This window comes from Podarcis tiliguerta (genome assembly GCF_965153285.1).
Source record: "Podarcis tiliguerta genome assembly, chromosome: 4".
NCBI lineage: Eukaryota > Metazoa > Chordata > Lepidosauria > Squamata > Lacertidae > Podarcis > Podarcis tiliguerta.
The window spans coordinates 2335901-2355666 of NC_139537.1; the positions used below are offsets into that span (position 1 = coordinate 2335901).

The window sequence follows — 19766 nt, forward strand, 5'->3', positions numbered from 1 at the left end:
ACCGCAAGACGAAAAGACTCGCGGAACGGATTCTTTTCGTCTTGAGAGGCACCACTGTAATTTACTGTTAAAGGATTTTGGGGGTTGTGATATCTGGTGTTGTAGGGGGCGCTGTTGAGTTCTGTGAAAATATATGAGGTTAGTCACATAATGGAGTTTTGAATTTAGAAACAGATATTATGATCCCACTGGGAGCCTTACCGAGAGAGGTCACGATCCCACTATTCTCCTCCATGACGTCCTTATGCAGAGATCTCTGGTCAGGATCCAGCAACTCCCACTCCTCATCCGTGAAACAAACAGCTATGTCTTCAAAGCACACTGGACCCTAAAAGAAAAAGGGAAATGTCCTCCTCTGAGACAACAGTGTTGTTCACCACCACTCCTTGAGCTAGGACATTGTTCCACCGCTTGACCTCTGTCCCCACAAGGCAGCTTCCCCTGACCTGATCTGGTTCCACAGCCACTGCTTCACTTCTGTCCCCATTCAGAGATGGATGAAGAGGTCTAGCCAGTATCACTGTGTCACCTGCAAGAAAAAAAAGGTAAGGGGGAGGCCCAGAGTGCCTGCTTCTCCCACAGGTGAATCAGTGCATCTCAAACTACACAGGGGCCTTTGAGAAAGTCTCGCCTGCTGAGTGCATTTGGATGTTTGGGTACATTTCAGATGTTAGTTGTGAAAAAATATATCTCCCCTCCTCTGGGCTCTTGGTCCCACTATCTCCCCCAACAAAAGATGAAAAGAACCCACAGATGAGTTGGAAAACAAACAGAATGAGACCTAACGGAGAAAAACCTCCTCCCTCCTTACCCAGCTTCCTCTCTCTGGTGTCCAACGGAGGCCTCTCTGCCTCAGAAGAAATCTGGCCCATTTCTGCAAAGAGATCCTTTCCCTGAAAAAGAAAAAGGATTCAAAAGAGAGAATGGGGAGAAGGATTAAAAACTGAATGTCAGGGCCAACAGCTTCAAGGGTGATAGATCTCATTCCAAGGATGCCTTCCCAGGAAAAAAATATGAGCCATCAGTAGAGCATGATGGGATGTTCTCAGTCCTGTTTGGAGCCCCTTGGGAGTACCCAGAGGAAAGTCTCTCTTACCTGCTTTCTCTCCTCTGCCTGACTCAGGAGGAAACCTTCGGCCAGGGCTACCGCCTGGGAACTGGTCTCCGCTCCACAGTCCCTCACCCAGCTCTCCATCTCCGGTGGAAGGACAGCCAGGAACTGCTCCAAGATCACCAGGTCCAGCATCTCAGCTTTCGTGTGCCTTTCTGGCTTCAGCCACTGGTGGCAAAGGTGGTAGAGTCGGCTGCAAACCTCTCGGGGTCCTTTGGCCGTCTGGCAGCAGAACTGCCTCAACTGCTGGCTCTGCACCTCTGAGTGAAGGGTGTCCTCCTCACCCAGGATCTTCTGCACAGAGTTTTCCCAGAATCCCCCACTGCTCCCAGTTTGAATGGCATGGCCTCTTCCTTTTCCAGGGCCAGCTGAGTCTTGCTCATCCATCTGTGCTCTCAGGAAGCCCCTGAGAGATCGGAAGGAAGCCTTTGGTCTTCTGCCAAGTTCTGTCTCTCTGAATGAGAAGCTGTAGCAAATCCTACAAAGCAAATACATTGTTCTGTTACAAAAGTTGCCTAATATCAGAAGAAAAAGGTTCCCTGAGCAAGCATGCATGAGTCTTGGGGGGAACAAGGGCTGGACTTAACCACAGCCCAAACCATGAGCTATTTTATTTATTTAAATTTCTATAACACTTTATATTTTAAAGAAAAATCTCAAAGCGGTTTACAGCATATTAAATCTGTGGGGATAATTAGGGAGGCAGAGAGGGATATATGATTTAATGATATCCTTCCTAACTTGCGCTAGCAAGTTCCATATTCAAGCAGAGTTCCATACATCCCCCTTTTTTAGATTACGCAGCGATCAGCTTGTTGCTGACTCATCTGAGTCTTGCTATTAAAGATTCCTTCCTGGTAAAATCCCTTCCAATCCCTTTTAAATGAATAAGCACAATAATCTGATTCATGTTAATATAAAAGTAGTTTACTCACAGATTCATTCACCTTCACAGATATCCCTGAAGGCAGGCTTAGGTTACATAACAACTAGAACTATTCCATAAAGAAGTTAGTCCCAAATGACTGCCACTAAGGAGTCACTTCCCCAAACACACAGCAACAAACAAAATGGAGAAGACACACTGATCAGAACATGGAGGCCGTGTGCTCCTCCATGCTAGTACAACAGACTGCACCCTCTTCGAGTCTGTCCCAGCTCAGGAGGAAACAGGAAGTCTTCTCCTGAGTGGTAGAAAACATCCCCTAATGTGTCCACTGTAGGAATGTTGTACTTGACTGCAGTTTCACATCCCACAAAATCAATAAAATAGAAATAAAACAAGATAAAGAAAGTCAAATATATAGTCCATAGTCAAAGCAACATAACAGAAAACAAATATTCTCTTAAAGATATCAAAATAAAACATTACAAAGGAGGTCAACTACAGAATACATATTTAACACAGCAGGGCTGGGTGAGTCTGGGCCTCACCCCTAGGCCAGGCAGAAAGGGCCTTTTTAGAAAGGAGAAGAAAGAGGAGGAAGAAGAGGAGGAGGAGGAGGAGGAAGAAGAAAGAGGAGGAGGAATAGGAGGAGGAAGAAGAGGAGGAGGAGGAAGAAGAAGAAGCCTCTAGCTCTCCTAGAAGAAAGATTGCAATGCAGAATGTGGAGGCAATGGAAGGGATTTCTGCGAGATGAATCAGCCTGGTTTCTTCTGCCTTCCAGTCACTGCATGAAGTCAGAACTGACTGACAAGGGAGTCATTTGTATCTTGTGAATAATGGATGCTTGGCTCTAGTGGGGGTCCTCACTCGGGGGTCCTCAGGAGTTGCTCCCCACTCTCACCCCCACTCCCCTGCTTCTGTCTCCTTTTTTGCCCTTCAACTCTCTGCCGCTCTCAAGGCAGACTCCTGGGGTGGGGTCCCTTTTTCTTTGCTCCGATGGTCAGGAATGTATCTGGTCAACCACCTGAGGGCTAAGTGGACGGGGCCAAAGACACCTCCCTTGAAATTTAGGAGGGTAATTTAGTATTATTATTCAGTTAGATAGCTTAACACACACACAGCCATTGATGCCAAGGTCCCTGGAGCCTCAGTGAGTAGCAGCGCCCATTTCCAGGAACAATCCCTTTGGGACAGAGAGGATGTGGTCCTGGGATGCCCTGCTCTGGGTGCGAGGGGATTGCTGCAGTGGCCTCCGTGGGGAGCTGCCCTGGGAGACACTGGGAAACTGGTCCCCAATGCAGCAGCCAGACTATGGGCTGGAATCCCTCTCTTTATTCCTGGCCTTTCTCTCCCACCTTTTTTTTTTGGGGGGGGGGGTAGTCCACCTCCTCGTCCAGCTTTGGAAAACCATTTGCACAAGTTCCCTCTTTTGTGCAATGAGGCTGAGCGATGTCACACAGAGTTAAAGTCCCAGGGACTCCTTTGTTTAAAGAAGGGAGATTTCGTGGGAGTCAGGGATCCTCTGATCTGCAGGAAGGAGAGCGTGGCAGACCTGGCCCCTCCCTGGCAGGACCCTCTCCTCCCTGACTTGGGGTCCCCCCCCTGCAGGAGCAGATCAGGCCCCCCAGGCCTCCTCCCCTGCTGCAGCCCTGGGAGCCCCCCCCCGTCTCCCCACTGCACCCTGGGGGGGGACAGAGAGGAGACTCACCAGATCCCGGGAGAGACACCGAAGCAGGAAAGGAGTGGGGAGGGAGGGGCCTTGGCTCTGGAGGACCTGCCCCCCCTTGCTTCCTGTCCTCTCTAGGAAGGCAGCTCAGTTCCCTTTAACCCTTGCCAAGCCAAGCCCCTCCACCTCAGCCCTCTCTCGCTTGGCAGAACCTCAGATTCCTATTATTCCTTATGCATTTAGGGGGGCAGCTGCCCCCCCCGGCTCCGCCAATGCCCAGATATCCTTTGGGGGGTGAGGCTCTTGGCTGGACTCTGAGCATCTCCCTCCCTTGGCCGGAAACCAGAGGAAGAGCCTGCAGGGAAAAGGGCTTTGCAGGAGGCAAGGAAGCTCCTCCTAGAATTCCGGAGTGGAGAGATAGGAGGGGATCCCAGGGTCATCTAGTCCAACCCCCAGCAATGTAGGAATCTCAGCTAAAGCATCCATGGCAGATGGCCGTCCGATCTCTGCTTAGAAGCCTCCAAGGAAGGAGAGTCCACCACCTCCCAAGGGAGACCTTTCCCTGCCCAACTGCTCTTAGATGTCCCTCAAGGCAGCGGGTCCTGAGTTCTAGCCCTGCTGAAACCATTGCACTGGCTGCCAAGGAGGAACCAAGCGAAGTTCATAATAAATAAATCCTATTCTCATCATAAATGAGTAATACTTTCTTGTGCCTGCTTTTTCTGTCTAATAATTCTTATGCATGCTTGTTATGCTAATATACAAAAGTGTATCATTTCCCTTTCCAGAAATGCTGAATTGTGAATTCAAGGGACACTGAAATCCTTGCAGAGATGACAGGACAGCTTTCCAGATTAGTTAGCTGGGAGTGAGACAGTTGGCAGAGTGGCACTGGGCTCTCTAAGATGCCAGCTACTACAGGAATTGCTTTCTTGAGACTTTTTAGGACTGCAATACCATTTTTTTGGGGGGGGGGGAGATTCATTTTTAAGTCACGGCAGAGTGTGAGCAAATACTCCACATCTGCCAAGCTTTCAGGAGCAGGACTAAGGGGTGAAATGAAGCCCCCCAGATCCCCAAAGGGTGAGGGAAAGGGTCTATCTCCCTTCTTCCTTTTCATTATCAGTTCTTTTCACCTAAGAAATGGGAAGAAAGCAGCTGCTCATGCTAAGCGCTGGGTTTGTTGGGGTGAAAATTCATGAGCTGACTGTGGTATGATTTGTCAGTAATAAATATGATTTGTTCTTATCTGTAAGTGAAGTCACATTTGAAACAATACAGAAGCAGTCAAAGGGAATTTCCTAGGAAGTGTTTTATTCAGTCTCACCTGCAATCATGTGTGCTGAATACAAAGAAACCCATACAGTGGTACCTCTGGTTACAAACTTAATTCATTCTGGAGGTCTGTTCTTAACCTGAGACTGTTCTTAACCAGAGACGTGCTTTCGCTAATCGGGCCTCTTGCTGCCACTGCACTGCCAGCACACGATTTCCATTCTCGTCCTGGGACAAAGTGCTCCACCTCATCCTCTGATATATTTTCTGGCCCTTCATATAATTTTTTTGTAGAATTTAAAAAATTCATTATTGATATCAATTGATGAGGTCACTGTGATGTTATTTTCATTTCTGTTTAAAGGTATTATTTGGTTCACTTTCTTTTGTTTTAGACGATTTCTAGAATTTTTGTGAGTCTTTCTCCCTGTTCCCAATATATTTGTCTTAGTAGTCTGAACTCAATTTTTTGAGCTAGTATATTATTCAGTTCTAATGTTTGTTGTTGTATTCTATCATATGTAACCTGAGATGAGTTTTTTGCCATATCGCCCCATAGTGTTTTTAAAGAAATTTTTAGATTATTTTCTTTTAATCTTTGTAGCTTGGCCTTGTTGGCCGAGAAGGATATAATATTTCCTCTGATGTAAGTTTTATATCCTTCCCATTCCATCAGTCTTGATGTTGAAGATTTGGAGTTATTTTAAAAATATATTTGCGTTTCCTGGGTTATATATTGAAATGTTTTTCATTTTCATTTAAAAATCATATATTTAGATACCATCTCCTCATACTTCCCTGGGTTTTAGATAAATTATATTCCAGTATTGAAACTGTTCTTAACTAAAGGCTTGCTTTCGCTAATGGGGCCTCTTGCTGCCGCCGCGCTGCCGTCAAACAATTTCCGTTCTCATCCTGGGGCTAAGTTCTCAACTCAAGGTAACTCTTTCAGGTTAGCAGAGTTTGTAACCTTAAGCATTTGTAACTCAATTTCAAAATTTCATTTCTCATATCCAACGAATTGAACATAACTAATACATCCCCTGGGAGTTTTTTCCTCCTAGCTTTAGTCGATTTTGTTTTTATCCTAAAGATGTTTGCCAGTGAGTAGTATATCTCTTCTTCCTTCATATTTAGCCAAATTGCCAACTCTTTAACCATTTTAGATCTAATATTCTCATTTGGTTCCTCTGGTATCGCTCTAAATTTCAAATTTAGCTGATTCTGTCTCATCTGCGTCATTGCCATATTATCTAGCAATTCTTCCTGTACCTTACTTAGCTCCTTAACTTCCATTCTAGTCCTGTCCAAATCCTTCCTACTGTCTTTCATATCTTTTTGTACCCTTTTCACAGTCCTCAATTACTTTAGTTTTTGCCGACAAGTCTTTCACTTTTCCTGTCAATTCTCCCACCACCCCCTCCAATCTCTTTTCCAAAGTTTCCTGTAATTCCAATAACTTTTTCTCGATATTGTGTTCATTATGTTTAAATTCTTTTCTTATTTCAGCCATCAGACTGTCATAGTCCTTGATTTCTTTCCCCTCTTTTCCGTCTTCTTGTCTAGATGGCCTCCTTTCTGCTGGCTTTCCCGCCCCCCTCTTTATTTTATCCATTATACAGAATTGTTGCTAAAAGCCTTACCCCCCCCTTTGACCACCAAATTCCCCTGCTCCTCCCGTCAATTCCCCTCAGTACAACTTGTTATTATCCCACACGATTACGTCTTATTTTAACCCTTCAAGGCTGAATTTTCCTCTTTTCTCTTCTATAAAATTTCCTCTTCCACCATTATCCAACCACCTAAGCTCGTGTGATATTACTAATTCCCCAACTAGGGGAAATCAGTTATACAAGAATGGAAATTATACAGAGATGGAACAGCCGAAAGAGAGCAGAGAAATCTGGGGGAAAAGAAAATGAAGAACAGATATAAGAGACTAGAAACTGTGCAAGGCGGTGGGGGGGGGGGGAAGGGACATACAGAAGAAGAGGGCGCAGGTGGAAAAGCCCACATCTCAGGCACTATATCTGCGAAAAGTATAGAAAATATGTTTGGAAAAAGCGTATAAAATGCAGGGATGGGAGGTAGTTGAATATCAAATTTGCAAAAACTTCTAAAGGCGTCTCCTAACCAAGTGAAACAATTAAGTCTCTGGAGCGTGAAAAGAGTCTGCAATAAGTCTCAAGCACCTGGATATGGGGTAGGTCTCAGTCTAGAAACAAGCCCAGGAAGGCGGGGCAGTCCCAAGTATAGAGGTGCTCCACGGATGTAAAAGCTTCCATATAAAACAGGGGTTTCTAGCAGAATATCCTGTTTAAGCCTTCTTTCCTTTCAAAGAAATTCCCCGTCTCTTTCTGGAATAACAGTAAGTTCAGTCTTAGTTCTGAGCGTCTTCTTCTCCTGGTATTAAAGTATATTTCTTTAAGGGGAGAGGAAAGAGAGGTAGGTAGCAAATGGTGGAGTGGGAGACCACAATATTATCTAATTCCTCCAAACCATTGACTTTCCCCCCATACCTCACCAAAGAGGGTGTAGACATCCACTTAGTCCATATCAATCTTTGTCTTTTGTTGAACAAAAAGGGGGTAAGGAAGGTAAATTTGCTGCTGCAATAATGATTAAATTAGTCCCTCTTCCAACAATAGCAGGCAATGAAGTTAATTAGGCAACCTGCCTGTAAGTCCCAAACCGGTCGCTGGCGTTTTGCTCTCCAACCAGGCAGAACAGAAAGCTTCCTTTCACTTCTCTCTAATCCAATACGTTGTTTTCAATCAGTGCCTTGCCTCAATATCTTTACCGTATTCAGCATACTTTGTATCCGAGGTCTCTGCTCTATCCCCACTTGGCAGCAATTTATCTACTTTCCACTCTCTCCTGAGACTGAAATGTTGACCAAAAATTTAAGTAAAGAAGACAATATAGACTTAGAACAAAGGACAGGAATTAAGATAGTAAAGAAGGTGAAATATCTTGGAGTGTGGATCACAACCAAGAATATTAACCTTTATAAGGACAACTATGAGGTCACCTGGAGGGGCATTAAGAAAGATTTAGAAATTTGGGAGAGAATGAAACTATCTTTCCTGGGGAGGATAGCGGTTATAAAAATGAACATACTACCCAGAATGCTTTTTCTGTTCCAAACTATACCTATACTTAAAGGGTTAAAACAGTGTAAAGAGTGGCAAAGAGCCTTAGCAAGATACATCTGGCAGGGAAAAAGACAGCGAATAAAAATGAAAATATTGGTAGACAAAAAAGAGAGAGGGGGCTTCTCCCTACCGGATTTAAGCATATACTATGAAGCGGCGTGCCTACTGTGGCTTAAAGACTGGATAAGATTGGAAAATAGAGACATCTTGGACTTGGAGGGCTTCGACAATAGGTTCGGGTGGCACGCGTACTTATGGTACGGAAACGTGAAGGCACATAGAAGCTTCCTGAACCATGTTTTCAGAGGACCTATATTTCAAGCATGGGAGAGAAACAAAAATTTGCTGGAAAGGAAGACACCTTGGTGGATCTCGCCAACAGAGGTCCTAACGGTTAAAAAAACAAATATGGAAGGGAAGAATGCCACCTATGAAGAACTTATACGGAAAACTGATCAAGGCATCAAACTCAGACCATATGAAGAGATAAAAAATTCATTTACTGGGTGGATACAATACCACCAGGTAAATGATTTGTTGAAAGAAGATAAAAAGAACCTAGGGTTTGAAGATAAAAAATCCAAATTTAGTATAGAAATCATAGAAGGTAAAAATAAAATATTGGCAAAGATATATGATATTTTACTGGAGTGGTATACAAAAGACGAGGAGGTAAAGGAGGCTATGACTAAATGGGCAGTGGATATTGGGTATAATATTGAGTTTGAGAAGTGGCTGGAATTGTGGAACATCAATATGAAGTTTACGGCGTGTACGGTACTAAAGGAAAATCTATGGAAAATGATATATAGATGGTACCATACACCAGTGAAGTTAGCCAAAATCTATAGGCTGAAAAATAAGAAATGTTGGAAATGTGGAGAGGCAGAGGGAGACCTCTACCACATGTGGTGGGGCAGTAAGGTGAAGGGCTTTTGGGAAATGATTTACAATGAACTTAAAAAAAATCTCAAATATACCTTTCCCAAAAAGCCTGAAGCCTTTCTGTTAGGAATGATGGGTAAAGAAATTAAAAAAGAAGATAAGATACTATTCTTATATGCCACTATAGCCGCAAGAATTTTGCTAGCGCAAAACTGGAAAACAGAAGTTATACCCAGTATAAGTGATTGGCAGGTTAAGTTGATAAACTATACCGAGCTCGCTAGAATAACAGGAAGATTAAGGGACCAAGACGAACAGAAATTTCATGACAATTGGAATAAATATTTGACTTATCTTGGAACTAATTTTCAGATGACACTGGCGGGACTGAATTAAATCTAACAGTAAATGATACAGATTAAAACGATAAAATACGTGAATACAAATTTATCTGATACTTACCAAAAGTGTGGAAGGAAGTCTACGGCTCGGCGGAGCCTAAAAGAATTTTGTGTTGTATTTTTGACTTGTTGTGATACGCGCGAGTTATGGTATAAATTTTGTATTTGTTCTTATGTATAAATGAGCAATATTAATAAAAATTTACTTGCAAAAAAAAAAAAAAAAAGCATTTGTAACTCGAGGTACCACTGTATATGAAAATGAAACCCCCCTCCAGTAATTCCCATCTGTAGGGTACTTTATTGTTTCTCAGTGCATCAGCCAGGAATTTGTAACTGCTTCTTTTTCCCCCAGCAATCTCACTGGGATCTCCTTCAAAAGTATATTTTCATCTCCAAAATGTAATCTTTTTTTCACATTCACCTGTAATATTTTCTCTTTCATTCCTCTTGAATTAAAAGTCACCAAACAGTCACCTGGCCATTCTTTGGCTTTAATAATAATAATAATAATAATAATAATAATAATAATTTTTATTTATACCCCGCCCTCCCCAGCCAAGGCCGGGCTCAGAGCGGCTTACAAGCAATAATAAAAACAAGATGAATGATTACGACTTAAAAACAAAAATAAAATACAACATTAAAATAATGGAACATTAAAATATTAAAATGTAGCCTCATCGCAGGAGGAGAAGGAAAAGAAAAAAGAGAGGGAGGGAGGAAAACCATCTAGCCACAGCTTCCAAGCATCTGGTCAGTGTGTTCGGGGCCGAGTCGGTGTGGCCATCCATCAGCAGATAGAGCGGAGTGTCATCAGCATATTGGTGACAGCCCAGCCCAAAGCTCCGGATAATCTGGGCAAGGGGGCGCATAAAGATGTTAAAAAGCATCGGGGAGAGTATTGCGCCCTGCGGCACTCCACACACCAAGGAGTGGCGCGACGACATTTCCCTCCCTAGTGCCACCTCTGTTCCTGACCAGAGATAAAAGAGCACAGCCAGTTACGGGCTATGCCCTGTATCCCCACGTCTGCGAGGCGGTGGTCCAGAAGATCATGATTGACCATGTCAAAGGCTGCTGACAAATCTAAAAGGATCAGCAATCCTGATCTGCCTCGACCCAGTTGTCTACGGAGATCATCTGTTAGGGCGACCAGAGCCGTCTCCGTCCCAAAAACAGGACGGAAACTGGACTGAAATGGATCTAATGCCGATGTTTCCCCCAGAAACCTACCAAGCTGTTCAGCAACCGCTCTCTCAATTACCTTACCCAGGTATGGAAGATTTGAAACTGGGCGGTAATTGGATAGGTCTAAGGGATCTGATGAGGTTTTCTTTAAGAGTGGACACACTACTGCTTCCTTCAGTTCCCCTGGGAATGTCCCCGTGTCAAGGGACAAATTGATAATTTCAACCAGGGGGGTACGCGCAACATCTGGACACTCCCTAATCAGCCAAGACAGGCATGGATCAAGGAGGCAGGTGATGGGCCTACCAACGTGGAGGAATCTATCCACATCAGTAGGGAGTATCCGATCCAAATGGTCCAACACTGGACCTGAAGTCAGTCGAGGGGCCTCCAGTTCAGTCACTGTATCTAAATTGGCAGGGAGGTCACGGCGGAGCAACAGGACTTTCTCCGCAAAAAAGCTCGCGAATGCCTCACAGCTGTGGGTCGAATTTGTGCTTAAATTTGGTTGTCCTCCTAAGGACGTTATTGACCTAATTATTCTAAAAAGTTGTGCCGGGCGACAGCTAGCGGATGCAATGGAAGCTGCAAAGTAAGATTTCTTAGCAGCTTTCATAGCCATCTCATAGGCTTTCATAAGCGTCCTATAAGATGTTCTTGAGGCTCCGTCACGAGTCCGTCGCCATACTCGATCTAGCTGTCTGAGATCCCGCTTCATTTTCCGGAGCTCCTCAGTAAACCAAGGGGCCCGGTTTTGACGGGGTCGCAGAGGGCGCTTAGGCGCGATCTCATCAATGGCTGCCAAAAGCCGGTTATTCCAGTCCTCAACCAGGTCATCTAATGAGTCACCAGGAGGAGCAGGGTTCCGCAAGGCTTGTTGGAATCTATCAGGATCCATCAGTTTTCGCAGTTTTGTGAAGCTTGATTTAATTCTGAAGAGCTTGTCAATTGTAAAAATTACTTCTTCATGTATCTGTAACCAGTTTGTGAGTGTTTCTATGATTTTCTTTCTAATATCCTCTCCCTTTGTTTCAGGGATCCCCCAAATTTCAAATTTAATTGCTTCTGATGCATTTCCATTACCGCCATAGAGTCCCAGGTCACTTCCTGTAATTTACTCAATTCTGCCGCTTCCAGCTTTGTCTTCTCTTGGCCTCTCTTCAGTTCTTTAACATCTGTTTGTGTGTTTTTTCAAAGTGCCTTCTAAGCCTTTTGTCTTGATGTTTAACTCTTGGACGATTTTCCCTAGGTCACTAATTTGGCCCAACAAGACTCCCACTGATTTCATGTTTTGCTCTATCTTAGTTTCTATACAGTCTAAATTTTTTGAATTATCTTTTAAGTCTCTTTATTTCAGCCAGCATTTCTGCAATTAACATTATAGGTTCAGGATCCGGCATGGACCTTCTCTGTTGAGCTTGTGTTGTTATCACCACTGTTAACACTTCTTTTTTTGTAGCCATATTCTATTTGTTTTAACTTTTTATTTTTAACATCTGACGTTCCTTATTTGTCCCTAAAATGTCACTTTATTATTTTCTTAAAGGCAGAATATGATTTCACATCCTACCAGTACATGGCGTTAACCTGTTCTACCTGTGTTTTCCCACACTTCGTATGAATTCTTTGATGGGAATTGAGATGGGCCCTGTGAATGAAGCTCTTTCCACATTCCAAGCAATTATAAGGTTTCTCCCCTGTATGAATTCTTTGATGGGAAGTGAGAGAGGAGCTCTGACTGAAGCTCTTTCCACATTCCACGCACTGATAGGGTTTCTCCCCTGTATGAATTCTTTGATGGGTATAGAGATGGGAACTATGACTGAAGCTCTTTCCACATTCCACACACTGATAGGGTTTCTCCCCTGTATGAATTCTTTGATGGGAAGTGAGAGTGGAGCTCCTACTGAAGCTCTTTCCACATTCCACGCAAAGATAGGGTTTCTCCCCTGTATGAATTCTTTGATGGGTAGTGAGATCAGTGCTCCAACGGAATCTCTTTCCACATTCCACACACTGATAGGGTTTCTCCTCTGTATGAATTCTTTGATGGGAAATGAGATCGGTGCTCCGACGGAAGTTCTTTCCACATTCAACACACTGATACGGTCTCTCCCCTGTATGAATTATTTGATGGGAAGTGAGATGCTTGCTCTTACTAAATCTCTTTCCACATTCCACACACTGATAGGGTTTCTCCCCTGTATGAATTATTTCATGGGAAGTGAGATGGTCACTTTGACAGAAGCTCTTTCCACATTCCACACCCTGATATGCTTTCTTCCCAGGGAGATTTCTTGGATGGGAAGTGGAATGGGTACTTTTTCCACTTTCAATATATTTATACGGCTCCATTGTGGGGATTTTGTCATGGTCACCCTTGTTCTTCTTTTTCAGTCCATCACTATCTGCAATGAGGAGAGAAATGGATTATAGCCTCAGGGAGAAATTAATGGTGCATTCACACAAAAGCTTATATGAAGAACAAACTTCGTTAGTCTCTGAGGTGCTACTTTACAATTTTTAAAATATATTTCGACTGTGTCAGACCAACACGGCTACCTACCTGAATCTAGAACTTGTAAACACTGGTATTAGAGGAATAACATATTGAAGTTTCGCAACCTTAACCTGTTGCAGGAACTTAGCCAGACCAAGTTGAATATAGCAGTGCATATGCAGACTTCCAGAAGCAATCAGTTGCAGGCATGTAGGATGAAGCAGGAACAGGACGCTGCTACCAGTAACTTGGTTACTTATAGGTGTTTATTATTAAAGCAGATTCACAAGTTACTATATACAGGATACGGATCTTAACTCTCTCACTTAACAAACTCCAAACGACTCTCAGAACATACACTGTTCAACCAACTAACCAACCAACCAACCAAGGAAGGTCATGAGTCATCATGCCTAAGTAGAGACCTCAACCAATAGCAGAACTGTATCCAAGGCCCCATATCTGTAGGCAGAACACTCGGAAGACTTCCGAGTTGAGCGCCAGCGATCATGGCGGCCCCCTGCTGAGCACCGGAGGGGGAGCTCCGAAAAAAACAGGGTTCTACCGCTACGGCGACGTGGTGAACCCCTGAAAACGTAGGCGGAGGAAGCCTACGTCCGTGGGACTCGGCGGGCACCAACAGCGATCCCCTAAAACGTTTCTGGGGCTCAGTAAGAGCTCCGGAGTGTGGAGGGGGTAACGCGGTGCTGAGAGTCAATCGCTTCTTTTTCGGAGAGACGTCGCACAGCCGTGATCGGAGGAGCGCTCAACTTCTTCTTGGGACAAATTGGATTATAAAAGAACTTTCCGTGAGTAGGAGAATTACAAATTTTAAAAGGGAAAGAAACAAATTAAGGAACTTTTGGATTTGGCAAGTTAAAAAAGCAAGCTAAATTAGAACCGAAGCGGTAAGGTTTAACCAGGAAGTCAGCCTTCCGCTCTGTATATAGCTGGAAACAAAGACTTTTGCGTGCCAAACCTTTAAAAGTGCTTTTGAAGAAACGGAATCTGGCGTTTTGATAAGGATCTTTTCCCCCCCTAAGTGGCAGGGAAAAGGGGGGGAAGGACTGGAAACTGTATTGCCTGCGTAAGAAAGAGCTGACTGTGGGGGAACCACCGCCCGGCGCGCCCGGCGCGCCCAGAACCACCGCCCGGCGCGCCCGGCTCTGATCTGTCAATCTGAAAACACAGGGTAAAGGAGGGACTGCGGAGAGAGACTCTGAGATTTTAAGCTCTGCAAACTGGATTATACTGTTAAAAGCTGAGACTGTTTAAGTCTTGTTACTGGGAGGAATTAGCTGCAAAGTTGCTGGGAAGGAGAAGGAGAAGACGGGAGCCATTGTTCCCAGGGGCTATTGTATCCCCCTGGTGGACATAAGGATTGTTACAAAGACTGATACAAAGAAACAGAAAGCAACTGGGAATTTTCCACTGTTTGGTTTTAAAATCTGACAGCTTGCTGCAGCTGGGAAAGTGACTGGGGACTTTCCACTGTTTTGACTTCAAGTCTGACAGCTAGCCTCAGCTGAGAGTGACCTTGAAATAAGTTGCTGTGGTATGGCAAGTGATAAGGGAAAAGTAGACCAGCTGCAGGAGAAGACTACAAGATCTGGGAAAACCTTTTACTCAGGAAGAAGAGCCTCTATACCTGACCCAATTGGAGGTGCATCTGTACAACCTAAACCAAAAGCTATGTCTTCAACTGAGGACCTTTTCAATACAGGATTTGCAAAAATTCAAGAATCATTAAATAAATTGACAGAGGAGGTTGTAGAAACAAACAAAAAGGTGTCAGAGACATCTTCTAAAATAGATCAAAATACAGCTTGTATTAAACAAAATACGAATTTAATTCAGCAATTATTGCAGGAATCATCAAAAACAAGGAAAATTGCAGAAGAAGCTAAAGCAGCTGCAGAGGCCACAGAAGAAAAAATACCACCGATTAACAGGCAACTTGAGGACTATAGAACAAGATTTTCCATGCTTGAATTAAAAGATAAACAAACGAATCTCAGGATCAGATCCTTGCCAGAAATTGAAAAAGAAGGTCTTAAGGAATTTCTTGCACAGGAATTTGCAGATTTCTGGAAACTGGATCTGGATAAAGAAGAAATCAAAATAGTAAGTGCTTTCCGACTGGGTAAAACAAGCAGGAGAATCAAGACAAGAGACTGTTTGGTCACCTTTGGATCTAAAGAGGAGAGAGATAAAATTTTGGGACTACATTTCCAAAGGCCTTTGAAAGTTGGTGAATCAAGAGTGGAATTGTTCAGGGACATCCCCAAACATCTCTTAGACCTCAGATCTAGCTACAGAGACTTGGTCACACAGCTGAGAAAGAACAACATCATCTTTAGGTGGGAGTTCCCTGAAGGGCTTTCGTTTAGTATAAAAGGAAGGAAAATAAAAATAAAATCAGTGGAAGATAAAGACAGATTTTTAAAGGACTACGAGGAGGACTTACAGAAGGAATTCTTTAAAGACCAAGACCCGTCCGATACACAAGAGAGAAAAAGGAGAGATATAGCTAAAGCAATCTTGGATTTGGACAAGACGACACCACCGGGACCAGAAGAGAAAGAAGACACATTGGGAGCTTCTGGAGGAATATAGCAGACCAATTTCAAGATGTCTCTGCAACTATTAAGCTGGAACTGCAACAGTCTAAACGTGGTTTCTAAGAGAAAATCAATTTTTCACATTTTAAAAAAAGAACAATTGGACTTGATTTGTTTACAGGAAACACATGTAACTAGGCTCCATAGAAAAATTCTAATTAATAAAAGACTAGGTCAAGAGTTTATTTCATCGGACAAAGTTAAAAAAAGAGGAGTGGTGGTATATGCAAAAGAGAGCCTAGCACCAAAATTAATTTTTAAAGATGAACAAGGAAGATATTTGGCAATTGAAATTCAACACCATGGACAGAAATATCTGATTGTTGGCGTATACGCACCGAACGAAGGAAAATCGGAATTTTTCAAAAAGTTACATGAGACATTGATGGACTATCTGGAGTACAATGTGATCTTGATGGGAGATATGAATGGAGTTGTTTCTACAAATATGGACAAGGCACAACGGCAGATAGTCACCAAAGATGGGAGACTACCGAAAACCTTTTTTGAACTGACTGATAACCTGGACTTGGTGGATATCTGGAGAACCAAAAATCCTTTAGAAAGAGAAGGAACCTTCTTTTCTGAAGCCAAAAAGACATGGACAAGAATTGACCAAATCTGGATCACAAGAGGACTGGCACCAAAGACAAAAAAAGTAGAAATCTGCCCAAAGACTTACTCCGACCACAATGCTGTAAAGATGGTAATGAACTTACAACCAACTGGTTCTTTCAGATGGAGGATGAATGACTCTCTGTTTAGAGATGAGGAAATAACCAAGAAGGCCCAGAAAACTCTGAAAGACTATTTTGAGATAAATTTAAACACTACGGTGGAAAAAAGAACTGTATGGGACGCAAGTAAAGCTGTTATGAGAGGATTTTTGATACAACAGAACGCACTCAAGAAGAGATTACAACAGGAAAAAAGAGAAAAGATATTGGAAAAGATTAAGGAAGGTGAAAAAAGACTGAGATCAAATCCAAAATCACAACAAATCTTGAGAGAGATAAAGTTATATCAAGTACAATACATGCAAATGATAAATCAAGAGATTGAATGGAAGGTCAGACAAATGAGACAAAGAACTTTCGAATCAGCAAACAAATGTGGAAAGTTATTGGCATGGCAAATAAAGAAGAGACAGAAAATGAATACAATAACAAATTTAGAAGAGGAAGGAAGAATTATTCAGAACCCAGTGGAAATTAGGAGTGCCTTTCAAAGATACTTTAAACAGCTTTATTCACAACAACCACAGAAGGAAGCAGATATGGAGGAATTCTTGAAAGAAAATGGGCTACCGGAAATATCTCAAGAAAGTAAATTTAAATTGAGCTGCAGGATAACAGAACAAGAGGTAGAGAGCGCCATCCAAAATATGAAACTTGGCAAGTCCCCAGGACCTGATGGGTTGACGGCAAGATATTATAAATCAATGAAAGACTGGCTAATTCAACCCTTGAAGGATATATGTAATGACATATTACAGGGGAAAAGGACACCAGAAACGTGGAAAGAAGCTTTTGTGACTCTCATACCAAAGACAGAATCGGAAAAACACCAACTTAAGAACTATCGGCCTATATCATTACTTAATGTGGATTATAAAATTTTTGCTGACATTTTGGCTAGAAGATTAAAGAGGGTTTTAGCGGAGGAGATTCACAAGGACCAAGCAGGCTTTCTCCCAGGAAGGCACCTATCTGATAATGTAAGGAATATAATTGACATTTTGGAACTTTTACAGGAAAGAATAAACACAAAAGCAGCTTTAGTATTTGTGGACGCGGAGAAAGCCTTTGATAACATTTCTTGGGGTTTTATGAAAAAGAATCTCCATAGTATGGGGGTAGGCCAAGAGTTCGAAAATGGTATAGGTGCAATCTATTCTGAACAAAAAGCAAAATTAATTGTTAACAATGTTTTGACTGAAGAGTTCAGAATAGAAAAAGGAACACGACAAGGTTGTCCTATTTCCCCTCTGCTTTTTATATCGGTCCTGGAGGTGTTGCTGAATATGATTAGAAAGGACCAGATGGTAAGAGGGATACAGGTCGGAGTTAAACAATTTAAATTAAGAGCATTTGCAGATGACTTGGTTTTGACATTGCAGGAGCCAGAGTCCAGTGTGAAGAGGGTTTTAGAACTGATTCAAGAGTTTGGTCGATTAGCAGGTTTTAAACTCAACAAAACAAAAACTAAGGTTTTGACAAAGAATCTAACAGAAAAAGAGAAAGAAAGGTTTCAGCATGAGACAGGTTTGACAGTGGTGAAAAAAGTGAAATATCTGGGAATTATTATGACCTCAAAAAATGGGAACTTATATAAGGATAACTACGAAAAATGTTGGATGGAGATAAAAAAAGATCTAGATATATGGTCTAATCTAAAACTCTCACTGTTAGGTCGTATTGCTGTGATAAAGATGAATGTATTGCCAAAAATGTTATTTTTGTTCCAGACACTGCAGATTATTGATAAAATGGACTGTTTCAAGAAGTGGCAGAAAGATATATCCAGATTTGTCTGGCAGGGCAAAAAGCCAAGAATAAAATTTAAAATATTAACAGATGCAAAGGAAAGAGGAGGCTTTGCCCTGCCAGACTTGAAACTTTACTATGAAGCAGCAGCTTTTTGCTGGCTGAAAGAATGGCTACTTCTTGAAAATACAGATATACTGGACTTAGAAGGATTCAATAATGCGTTTGGGTGGCATGCTTACTTATGGTATGACAAGGTTAAAGTTCACAGAATGTTTAAGATTCACATTGTCAGGAAAGCATTGTTTAATGTATGGATTAGATATAAGGATTTCTTTGAAAACAAGACTCCAAGGTGGTTATCTCCGATGGAAGCAAAAGCAGTCAAAAAACTCAATATGGAGGCCAATTGGCCAAAATATTGGGAGATACTAGAACAAGATGGAGATAAATTGAAACTGCAGAGTTTTGACAAACTAAAAAGTAAAGTCCGTGATTGGCTCCACTATCATCAGATAATGGAGGCATATAAATTGGATAGAAAAATTGGCTTCCAGGTGGAAAAATCAAAATTGGAAACAGAATTGCTAGAACCCAAAACTAAGGTATTGTCAAGAATGTATAATCTGCTGCTGAAATGGAATACACAGGATGAGGAAGTGAAATCAGTAATGATTAAATGGGCACAAGATGTGGGTCACAACATAATGCTAGCCGACTGGGAACGGTTATGGACCACTGGGCTAAAGTTTACGGCATGTAATGCCCTAAGAGAAAATATTATGAAAATGATATACAGATGGTACATAACACCAGTCAAACTAGCAAAAATTTATCATATGCCCGATAACAAATGTTGGAAATGTAAAGAAACTGAAGGTACCTTTTTTCATCTCTGGTGGACATGCCCAAGGATTAAGACCTTTTGGGAGATGATCTATAATGAACTGAAGAAAGTATTTAAATACACATTCCCAAAGAAACCGGAGGCCTTTCTCCTGGGCATGGTCAACCAAGAGGTACGTATGAAAGACAGGATATTTTTTATGTACGCCACAACAGCAGCAAGAATACTTATTGCAAAGTATTGGAAGACACAAGAATTACCCACGCTGGAGGAATGGCAGATGAAAGTCATGGACTATATGGAATCCGCAGAAATGACTGGCAGAATCAGAGACCAGGGTGAAGAGACGGTGGAGGAAGATTGGAAGAAATTTAAAGACTATTTACAGAAACACTACAAGATTAATGAATGTTAAAATAACATCAGATTGAATGTAGAAGGTTATTGGAGTAAAATTTTAAGGATCAGAAGACCCAACATTCTAAGTTCTAAGCATTGAATAAGCTATATTAAGACATTCAAATCAGAAAAGAGGTTAATTATGACAGAGGGAAGGGATTTGTTGTTTAATTGTATGAATTGGAATACAGGGAAGGGAGACTCGGGGAAGTCAGAGAAACAAGTTAATGCAAGATTAATATGAAGATAAGATTGTTTTTATTTCTGTTTTTTGTAGTATGTTATGTTTGTGTAATTCTGTATGTTTTTGGTGTATTGTTTGTTGCTTTGTTTTGCTTTGTTG

At 42.1% G+C, this 19766-nt stretch overlaps 1 protein-coding gene across 3 annotated transcripts in view; it reads right to left on the reverse strand.

Annotated features, from left to right (window-relative positions):
- The window catches only part of LOC310675579 (uncharacterized protein), a 177929-nt gene that overhangs the window by 3088 nt on the left and 155075 nt on the right, over positions 1 to 19766 (reverse strand). The window contains exons 3-5 of one of the 3 annotated variants that reach the window (XM_083436469.1): positions 812 to 893; positions 447 to 529; positions 202 to 328 (exon numbers count right to left, since the gene is read on the reverse strand). The exons of the other annotated variants lie outside the window; for them this stretch is intronic. Coding sequence (XP_083292595.1) covers positions 202 to 328; positions 447 to 529; positions 812 to 893 — 292 coding nt within the window. The remainder of the gene's footprint in view (positions 1 to 201; positions 329 to 446; positions 530 to 811; positions 894 to 19766) is intronic. 3 annotated transcript variants of the gene reach the window in all.